This window comes from Periplaneta americana, chromosome 17 (genome assembly GCF_040183065.1).
Source record: "Periplaneta americana isolate PAMFEO1 chromosome 17, P.americana_PAMFEO1_priV1, whole genome shotgun sequence".
NCBI lineage: Eukaryota > Metazoa > Arthropoda > Insecta > Blattodea > Blattidae > Periplaneta > Periplaneta americana.
Window position 1 is genome coordinate 859,962 of NC_091133.1, and position 11,586 is coordinate 871,547.

Consider the following 11,586-nt stretch of genomic DNA (forward strand, 5'->3'; position numbering starts at 1 on the left):
GCGCCAGAGAGAATTTTTCTCCGTTCATTACTCTTTCATCGTATGATGACGCAGAATATCTGCATGGAAATATCATATGTACTTCGGTACATTAAAATAATATATATGATATGCGTAAATCACTTCGTGATTTAAGACGGCGCTTGTTCCGTCGGATCCCGGCCAACTAGTCACTCATAACGAGCGCACCTCAGCACATGTGTGGACTTCTGTCCTACGTTCATAGACATCTATGACGTAGTGCAAAGGGCGGCCACTAGAGGGAACCCAAGAGTTGGAGCTTAATCTGAGACGATTCTGTCCGATGCTGGAGTGGTATCTGGTGTGGCTTATTGGATAAGGCATCTGCACATAGAGCTGAAAACCCGGGTTCAAATCCCGGCGCTGGAGAGAATTTTTCTCCATTCCATTTCTCTTTCATCGTTTGAGCTAAAAGGTTCACTGTCATATTGCAGCTTGTGAAGAAGATGTCAGGCATTACCCTTTGCTCTGTATCGTAGATAATTAACATAACATGTTGGACAGTTCTCATTCTTGGTTCTTGTTTGTTCTCTGCAGTCACGTCTGGTTTACCTCCAGTGTATACTCGCATGTTAGGAGTGTGATATGTATTTGAATCTGCTCACGTCCAGACGTTTGTACTAAATTTGCTGGCTTCAGTTCTGATAAATTACTTCAAAATAGAGAGTACCGCATTCTCGACAGCGGCAGCCATATTTACTCCTTGCTCGGCACAGAAGCGTAAGCAGTAATGCTAGAACAATGGTGATTAAAGGCGATATCATACATGTTGTTGTGGTTTATGGAACACAGGTGGAACAACTGGATAATACCCACGGCAGAGCAATCAGCGAATAGGGATTATAAAGAATGGACACTTCGCGTCAGTACCTTTGATGTAGGCGGACTGATTTCAATGACCTTCAAGCCAGCTAAAGCGTGAGATTCTGCTTTCTCCCTAGAGTTGGCGCTGACATCACACCAGCTAGCAGTCGACACAGCGGAAATATAACACATAATTAATACATCTAGGCACATTATGTACTCAAATAAAATAAATTGGATCCATAAAATAATAAATCCGTCATTAACTGTAATATCTAGACTCTAGAGTTCGTTTATAATGAGAGTTGAGACGTTGACCCCAACAACAATATTAAAATATGTAATGATTTGATAGCACTGAAAATGGAAAAACAATATATATATATATATATATATATATATATACAAATATTAAACGAATTCGATACTTAATTATATAATGTATTATATTATTTTATAATATAATTTATTATATCTGAAATATATAAAAAAAATATTATTACAACTAGTTTGTCACTGAGAAATAAGGAAAAGCTGTTAACTTGAATTTATTTGGAGCAAAGCGTTACTGGATTATAAGGTAGACGATGTTTGGATCCTGTGCCTCAACATTACTCGCTGGCCACTAGTCACCGGGCCGTACCGAGCCGTGCCAAACAAAACACAATTGAAATGGTGGTAGTAAAATTCGCGACTATATTCTTAAATAATTCACTGCATTAGTCAAGTGCAAGGTTTTATGTAGTACAACGGCGGTGTTTCGAACGCATTGAAAGAAATGCAGATGTAGTAAAATCTTAAAGTAGACTGTCACAAGGAAATGAACATGAAGAAAGGCGTGTTTGACGGAATATCATTCAAATGACGGAAAGTAAATTTGCGGTTAATATTCGCCAAAGCGTTAAGAACGTAATTATGACCGCGTTGCCGTTTTATTTCTGGCCTAGAGAAAAATACCTTGCCTTTTACGAAAAAAAAAAAAATTAGGGTCCATGAAATTATTCACCGCTTTCATTATAGGTCTATTATTGTTTATCAATATTACGAAACAAAAACTGTCATAAAGGCCATGACCAACTAAATAAGTTTCAAACAATTATAAAATAAAATAATTTGGTCCAGGGAGCATCCGTTTTTGATGCAAAGATAATTCGTTTGGCTTATTTCTTAAATGAAATTACGAAATGGCGTTCCTATGCTTAACGTTTAACAAAAAAAGAAATATAGCAAAACCGTTTTGTCTCGAGACTCTCATCGAAATCACGTAATAAGTCTCGTAATCTACTTGCAATATATTTGCGCAAATATACCATGTAGCTAACAGTGGCGCTATCTCTCAGTAATGTTCAGAACGAAGGAGGCAGAGAATGTAGAGAAACAAATATCTCCCTCCAATGACGCCACATACCAACGTCGTGTTCTTATGTTGGCGAGATTGTGTATTTACTTAAATTTGGTGCTAAATGTAATAGCACGGTTCAAAGATACCGTGGTAATTCTCCAGTATAGCGGAGACAAGAATTAATAAACATTATTGTCCTAGCGAAATGACTCATTAGAGATAACACTTTATTATTTATATTATGTCCATTTCAATAGGGATAACATCAGCAATTTTCTAGTGCAGTTCTCACATCAACATTTCGACCACCACATTTAGCAAATTGTTGTCGTGCATTTGCTATAACAGACAATTTTCTTAACAATAAATATATTCTAGTCCTAAAATAGTGATAAGACTTTTTCAAATATATTATAACGAATTGGGAACGTATGAGTTGAAGTGTTAATGAATAAAGACTTCAAATCCTTTAGTGTCAATACATTTTCTACCAACGTTTCACATTTTTCTGTATTTAGTATTATATCAAACACGAATTTTCAAGGGTATACGTGACATTTCCTTGTACGACCTGAGAGTCACTAATATGCTAATAAAATTTATAGATTCATCCCTGTTATCAGTTATTAGATATGAAATAGTTTTTACAAATACTATATAACTTATTTTGGTTTATTTTGAACAAAACTGATCCCTACATATAGTAAAGAGCTTGTTGTTCACTCAAGTCAATATTTCCATTTTCAGTTAAATTAAAATTTAGCCTCTATCAATTTCTTTTGCTCACATTCATCTTCGCTAGACCTTTCTGTTTCGGGTTTACTTATATCTTAACTTAGAAACTCAACTAATTGTTCAGAATCGCAAACTGCGTAATTTTCGTCCTTCTTTTTATTTTTATTTTACAAAAAACTGATTAATCGTAATGCAGTTTTTGAATTCTATTGCATCCGGGATTGGATTTAAGCAATGGACAGTAGAAAGGAAATTTTCTAACGCATCCTGAGTGCATCTATCAAGCATAAGATATTTGAAGTTCCCTTTATTAAGACAATTTCTTGAAAATCAAGAACTATTTTTATTACCAGCATTATACCAGTTTGGAATACTTTTCAACGTCCGCTTTTCTCCACCTAGATATTTTAAATTAAAATAATACATCATTATACTTACTTATGGCTTTTAAGGAACCCGGAGGTTCATTGCCGCCCTCACATAAGCTCGTAATCGGTCCCTATCTTGAGCAAGATTAATACAGTGTATACCATCATATTCCACCTACCTCAAATCCATTTTAATATTATCCTCCCATCTACGTCTCGACCTCCCCAAAGGTCTTTTTCCCTCCGGCTTCCCAACAATACTCTATATGGATTTCTGGATTCGCCCATACGTGCTACATGCCCTGCTCATCTCAAACGTCTGGATTTAATGTTCCTAATTATGTCAGGTGAAGAATACAATGCGTGCAGTTCTGCGTTGTGTAACTTTCTACATTCTCCTGTAATTTCATCCCTCTTAGCCCCAAATATTTTCCTGAGAATCTTATTCTCGAACACCCTTAACCTCTGTTCCTCTCTCAAAATTAGAGTTGAAGTTTCACAACCATACAGAAGAACTGGTAATATAACTTTTTTATAAATTATAATTTTCAGATTTTTTGATAGCATACCAGATGACAAAATCTTCTCAGCCGAATAATAACAGGTATTTCCCATTTTGCGTTTAATATCCTCCCGAGTGTCATTTATATTTGTTTCTGTTGATCCAAGAGATATTAATTTTTCTACCTATTTGAAGGATAAACTTCTAATTTTTATATTTCCATTTCATATAATATTCTGGTCACGAGACATAATCATATACTTGGTCTTTTCGGGATTTACTTCCAAACCTATCGCATTACTTGCTTCAGTAAAGTTCCCGTGTTTTTCCTAATAGTTTGTGTATTTTCTCCTAACATATTCATGTCACCGCATAGACAATAAGCTGTAATGCTAATTCAGTACAACAGCAATTGATTACACATTGATTAACTGCACAACAACATGGAATTCTTCAAGATAATGATGGAATATCATACTAGAAACCTACGCAAGTCTTGCGGTGTACTGAGTTTCCGCAGGAGTAAATATGGCCGCCGCTTCGGCATTTGTCGGTTCAAAAGAATGCGGTACTCTCTACTCTGAAAATAACAACATCCAGGTAGAGGTGAAAGCTGCTCGTCAACCATAATGCTTTCAAGTCCCATATTTGCTACAGACAACTCCAATAGTTCTCCCAATTAAATCAATGTTTTCATGTCTTTGGGTCGGTTTTCTTATCATTGAAATGGAGGGAAAATTTATATTAAGTAGGGCTATATTCTTTTACAATTGTAAATTACATTGTTGCAGAAATTTTAAAGCGTTGTTATTAGTTCAGTGTTCGCAAAACAACAAATATCAAGTTAGAGATAATACCATACTGATTTTCTCATGATTACGCCTACTATGAAATGGACTCAGTAATGTTCCACTGCAAATTTTCCTATTTTCAAGTGACGAAATTAAGAATCGCAAGATGTAATCTATACTAATAATAAATCTGTAGCCGAAATTTTTCTGGTAATTTTCCATTTTCCAAAAATAATTTGTCCTAACATATATAATTAACCACCCTCAAACCGACAATCGCTTTTTTGAAATTTTTCTTTGTATGTCTGTCTGGTTGTTTGTTACCTTTTCATACGATAATGGCTGAACGGATTTCGATTAAAATTGGAATATAAATTAAGTTCGTTGTAACTTAGATTTTAGGCTATATGGCATTCAAAATACTTTATTTGAAAGGGGGGTTATAAGGGGGCTTGAATTAAATAAGTCGAAATATCTCCCTTATTATTGATTTTTGTGAACAATGTTACATAACAAAAGTTTCTTTAAAAATCATTACCGATAAGTTTTATTTTTTGCAAAATTTTTATAGGACTGATATTTAATGAGATAAATGAGTTTTAAAATTAAAGTAGCGCCATCTAAGGTGGTGAAATGAAATAAGAACAAATGACTTCCGCTATAAGGGGCCTTGGACAACAACAATCGAACGATATTAAACAGAGCCTAAAAAAATGTTTCTGTGTTTCTATGAAATAATATCGTATGCTAATTTAACAGATTTCTATAATTAATTATTATTTCACCATTGGAAAGTGTATTTTCTCTAGATGGACATAATGCTATAATGTTATTACAGTAACGTCTGAGTGAATGGAGGACAGATAAGATTAAAATAGCTTATTATGCACAGAAAACTTAATATTCTATTTTGTACATTCATTAAAGTATGGTTGCATGTAATAACAAATAAGAAACATGTTAAAGGATTTGTCATTGCACCAAATGAGTGCTCTCTGGACCAAAATGATCGCATTTTAATTATTTAAATACGATTTCAATTAAGTAACAAACTAAACGATATATCCTTCTAACAAACACGAATTTTCCCTGGATCAAATGTCCAATTCTAATTATGTAATTACTTTATATTTATTTCTAACGTGTGCAGCGGAGTGAACGGGTACAGCTTGTATATTGTAAGAATAGGAGATAGAAAACGTTATAGCACATTTGAAATCCCGAATTTGAAAACAATCACATAACAAAGCACGCTCGGGGCGGTAAAATAAGACTAAGGCAGTTGATTTTGGAGAGAGAGGTTCATCAAAATTAAGAGGTAGAAAGTAGCTAAGAGTTGACTAACGGTTTGTAATTGTTATAAAATTCATTGTACAGCTGAAGTCCAAATTCTTGAAACATTTTGATACTTGCAACTTTACTCATAAATTAATTACAAGCTTGTATTTCTAATCATAATGTACCTCCTCATGAAAATAAGATGGTTTTATTTTAATATTCACAAAATTTTATATGTATTTGTTGCGACTATTTTATAGACTGATAATAAATTTACTTCAGGATTGCTGCTACGAATGATAGAAATGTATCAGAAGATTTGGAAGGTGAGATGCACTTGGAAATAGAACTTCCTAAAATATGTCTCGGGGAAAAACTGCACACCCATTTATCCAAGGACGTAAGCAAGAATACTTTCAAATGCAGTGTTTGTGGTAAGATTTTTTCAAACCCAAAACGCCTAAAAATTCATGAACACCTGCATACAGCCGAGAAACCTTTCAAATGTGATGTTTGTGGTAAATGCTTCTCTCAGTTGGGTAGGCTAAAAATCCATGAACGTGTGCACACAGACGACAAACCTTTCCAATGTGATGTTTGTGGTAAATGCTTCTCTCAGTTCGGAAAGCTAAAAACCCATGAACGTGCGCATACAGGCGAGAAACCTTTCAAATGTGATGTTTGTGGTAAGTTTTACTCGAGTTCGTGTAACCTAAAACTTCATCAACGTCTGCACACTGGCGAAAAACTTTTCAAATGCGGTGTTTGTGGTAAGGGTTTCTTGATGTCCAGTAACCTCAATACCCATCTGCTCCAGCACACAGGCGAGAAACCTTTCAAATGTGATGTTTGTGATAAGTTTTACTCGAATTCATCTAACCTAAAAGTTCATCAACGCCTGCACACTGGCGAGAAGCCTTTTAAATGTGATATTTGTGGTAAGGGTTACGCACAGTCGCTTAGCCTTAAAGCACATCAAAGCGAACACACTGGAGAGAAACCTTTTAAATGTGACGTTTGTGGTAAATCTTACATTCAGGCGAGTCAATTAGAAACTCACAAACGCTTTCACACTGGCGAGAAACCTTTCAAATGTGATGTTTGTGGTAAGAATTTCGATCGATTCACTACATTGAAAGCCCATATACTTCGGCATAATGGTTTGCAACCTTTCAAATGTGATGTTTGTGGTAAGTGTTTTTCTGCGTTTGGTAACTTAAAAGCTCATAAAAGCACGCACACTGGCGAGAAACCTTTCAAGTGTGATGTCTGTAATAAGCTGTTCTCGCATTTGAGTACTCTGAAAAAACATGAACCTGTGCACATAGACGAGAAACCTTTCAAGTGTAATGTTTGTGGTAAATGTTTCTGTCAGTCTGGTTACCTAAAAGTTCATGAACGTCTCCACACAGGTGAGAAACCTTTCAAATGTGATGTTTGTGGTATGTGCTTCCCTGTATCGGGTTCCCTAAAGGCCCATGAACGTAAACATTCAGCTGAGAAAAGTTTCAAATGTGATGTTTGTGGTAAGTTTTACTCGAGTTCATATTACCTAAAAGTTCATGAACGCCTACATACAGGCGACAAGCTTCTTAAATGTGAAATTTGTGGTAAGGGCTTCTTGATGTCCATTGACCTAACTAGTCATATGCGCCGGCACAGAGGTGAGAAACCTTTCAAATGTGATGTTTGCGGCAAGTGCTTCCCTGTCTCGGGTGCTCTAAAAGCCCATGAACGTAATCATGCAGTCGAGAAAAGTTTCAAATGTGATGTTTGTGGTAAGTTTTACTCGAGTTCGTATTACCTAAAAATTCATGAACGTCTGCACACAGCCGACAAACTTCTTAAATGTGAAGTTTGTGGTGAGGGTTTCTTGATATCCAGTGACCTAACTAGTCATATGCGCCTGCACACAGGCGAGAAACCTCTTTAAATCCAATGTTTGTGATAAGTGTTACGCGGATTTGTGTATTCCAAGAAACCATGAACGGTTACACATAGACCAGAAACGTTTCAAATGTGATGTTTGTGGTAAGGATTTCACGATGTTTTTTTTTATTTTATTGGGTTATTTTATGACGCTGTATCAACATCTAGGTTATTTAGCGTCTGAATGAAATGGTGATAATGACGGTGAAATGAGTCCGGGGTTCAGCACCGAAAGTTACCCAGCATTTGCCCGTATTGCGTTGAGGGAAAACCCCGGAAAAAACGTCAACCAGGTAACTTGTCCCGACCGGGATTCGAACCCGGGCCACCTGGTTTCGCGGCCAGACGCGCTGACCGTTACTCCACAGATGTGGACCTTCACGATGTTGGTTGGTCTACAAATACATCTGCGTCGGCACACAGGCGAGTAGCCTTCTAAATGTCATATTTGCTGTAGGTGTTTCTCAGTTCAAGTGGCCTTAGAGTTCATGAACGACTGCACACAGGCCAGAAAACTTTCAAATGTGGTCATTCATTAGGGTACCTTAACAGGCCATCAACGCCAGCATAGTGGCGAGGAGAATTTTAAATGCGATGTTGGTTTTGAGTGATTCTCTTAGTCGATAGATATAAAAGTTATGAAATCTCGCCCATACACGAGAAACCTTCTATATGTGACATTCTAATTTGTTTAGCTAGTAAGTATAGCATAAGTATTGATGTACGAAAAGCCTTTCAATTCTGATATCTCTGATACGTGTTTATTTAGTAAGTCTACTTCAACTATGTTCCAAACATACTGACGAAAAGATTTAGGAATGTGATGTATGTGTAACGTATTTTTCCCAGTCCTGTAAAGTAAAATCTTTACGCATCATCCACAATAAACCTGGAACGAAAACTACAACGAGAACGAAAATTCTGCTAAAATACATGTATTCAAAATTGAGCATTCGCAATTAACAAGAAACAATCATTGTTGCTCTCATAAAGCTATTTCCACGTCGTATATTTTCTAGCTAGGAGGCTGTAAGATGATAACTTCATCCATCGTGTGTACTTAACTCAGTGTCTATCTGACCAGATTACCATTTAAATAGAATTCTTAAAATATTCTGTGTCATAAATTTTGAAGAAATTTAACCTGGATTGAAGAATCGTTTTCAGTGATAATAGGAGGAAGAAGAAATAAAGTGCATACGATTTGGTGATGAAATGGCGTTGTTAGCAGAAGAGGAAACGATACTAATGGATATGCTAATGAAGCTAAATAACACCTGTGAGCAGTGGTATGTTTTTAGGATAAATTGAAAAAAGACGAGGTCCATGGCCGTAGGAAAAAATAATGAGTAAACGTGCGAATGCTAAGTGAGACAGTAGGACACGTGGACAGCTTCAAATAATTTGGGTGTACCTGTACTATAAGTAGTAACATGAGCTCCAGCCAGGAAGTGGAAAGAAGAATAGCAATGGCAAAAGGAAGCTTTTGATAGAAAAGGGAGCGTCTTCTGCAGACCTCATGAAGAAGAAGAACTAAGGAAGGGACAGGTGGTATATTTTGTATGGGATGTGACATTGTATTGGACAGAAACATGGACATTACGAGGAAGTGAAGAGAAGCGAATAGAAGAATTTGAAAAATGGATATAGAGAATGATGGAACTTGTGGAGTGGACAAACAGAAAAACAAATGAAGCTGTGTCGGAAAGAGTGGGTGACGAAATAATGATGCTGAAATTGATCAGAAAGATGAAAAGAAATTTGTTGTGGCACTGGCTAGAAGAAACTGCCTACTGAATCAAGAACTAGAAGGATGTGAATGGAAGAAGAGTTCCAGACAGGAGAAGGTATCAAATAATAGACGACATTAAGAAATGTGGATCATATTAGGAGACAAAGAGGAAGGCAGTAAATGGGAAAGATTGCAGAAAGCTGGGTTTGCTGTGAAAGACCTTTCATTGTGCTGAACACTGAATGAATGAATGAACCTTTGTATATGTTAATTGGTTTCTACTCATGAAAAACGCCAGTATTCATTTATGCATATTGTTGTTTCCATTAATGGTTTATTGTGGATCATAAAACATTTTTGTAGTCATGTGGTGTACTTGTCAAAATTTTATTGAAGTAATTAAGTAACCGTAATTGTATGTACTTGTCGTGTTATATCTTATTTGTACTGCTTCTTTATGACTGTGGAAAAAGTGATGAAATATCAAAGAGGGTAAAATGAGGCTTTATGCTACTAGATTAAGAAATATAATGGGCTATGTGAACTATACTGCACTACAGTAGATATGAGGAATAAAATGAATGAATATGAATATGGTAAACAGATTATTTGCTTCAACTCTTCCATACAACAATTAATAACCTATACTTATTCAACCTTCCTTAAAATAATAAAAGGTTTTTAATTCCTTGAAGTAAACCTTTCATGTGTCATTATGTTGTCACATATCTTATGTTTTAAATAATATCGCATGAGAATTATATAAAAAGGTTTATCTTCATCCTTTAGGTAATCCATTATATCTTGCAATGCCCTCTCTTCCTGGCTCAAAGTTTGCTGATACAATTAAAGGTTGTAGAGGTGAGGCAATTTGTTCAAATTCAGTTTTATGCTGAAAAACCCATTCTCGGTCCACTATTCAAGATGACTCTAGAGTTGTTCCAGTCATCACTACTCCAGGCTTGTCAGTCGTAATTCTTATCCACTCAGTTCTCGAGATCTGAAGTTTAGTTGTTGCAAGAGTGTCTCGAGAAGCACTTTTGAAGTCATAGATCTCAGATATACATATGGTAAAGTTTTTATGAAGCAATAATTACTTATATTAGATCTAATGGTACCTGACAGTTTCACTTAATGTTGAGATTTTTCATTTTGTGCAAAAATCGGTTACGGCTTAAGAAACAGACCTGAAACAAGGCATTTTGGTCACATTCATCAATAAATCCCTTAATCATGAGGCAAGACCATAAGAACAGTAACATCCTATTTCTTATAAATTTTGATTAGACACTTTCAACTTTCTTAACGATTTGACAAATCTGTTAAATATACAACTTCCTCTATTAAATGTAACAATTACGGTATAGTACCTTATTCACTATCGATTGTTAATTCCAATATGAAAGATATGTATTTTGCAGCAATATTATGATATTATGATACAAAAAAGTTGTAATGTATACAAAAACTATGATATATTCGCTAGCTAACGAGCCTTAGTCCATTATATGTGGAAACAGTGATATTCCTAGCTACATCTTTGGATACGATTTAGGATTACTTTCAGGTTGCGTTTTATTTCGCCGTTCTGTATTTAAATAACGGTTGTCTGATAGCGCACTTTGAGACAATATGAGGAATCAATTTTTTTTTTTTTTTTTTTTTTTTTTCGTCATTTGGCGTATTACCTATACATTTAAGGTCTTCGAGTGATCTTATTAGGCCAAGTTTTGTCATGTTAGGCAGGCACCAATTTTACAATTTTTTTCTTTAATGTACACTAAAACCGCCCACTCTACTGAAATGTGCCCATGTGACAACATTCTTAATTGCATTCTTTTCGACATTAGACAAAGGTTAGGAGTCTATATACATTAGTTTCCCAGTAAGATGGCGTTAAAAGTTTCAGACAATATATGTTTTTAAGAAAGCTATTAAATTCCTATCGATGTGGTGATAGTTTTCTTTTTATTTTGGAAAGCTTTTATTAAATCAGTTGATTCCTCGCATTTATTTCAATCCTTTAATAATTAGTTTCAAATTTTTAGGACGTGGAGGATGTTCATGGATCCGAATTGTTACAT

The 11,586-nt window shown here is 35.4% G+C and overlaps 1 protein-coding gene across 1 annotated transcript in view; it reads left to right on the top strand.

Annotated features, from left to right (window-relative positions):
- LOC138693032 (zinc finger protein 665-like) overlaps nucleotides 1-10,094 on the top strand; it is a 32,799-nt gene extending 22,705 nt beyond the window's left edge. The window contains exon 6 of the mRNA XM_069816552.1: nucleotides 6,124-10,094. Coding sequence (XP_069672653.1) covers nucleotides 6,124-7,774 — 1,651 coding nt within the window. The 3' untranslated portion in view covers nucleotides 7,775-10,094. The remainder of the gene's footprint in view (nucleotides 1-6,123) is intronic.
- The last annotated feature ends 1,492 nt before the right edge of the window (nucleotides 10,095-11,586 follow it).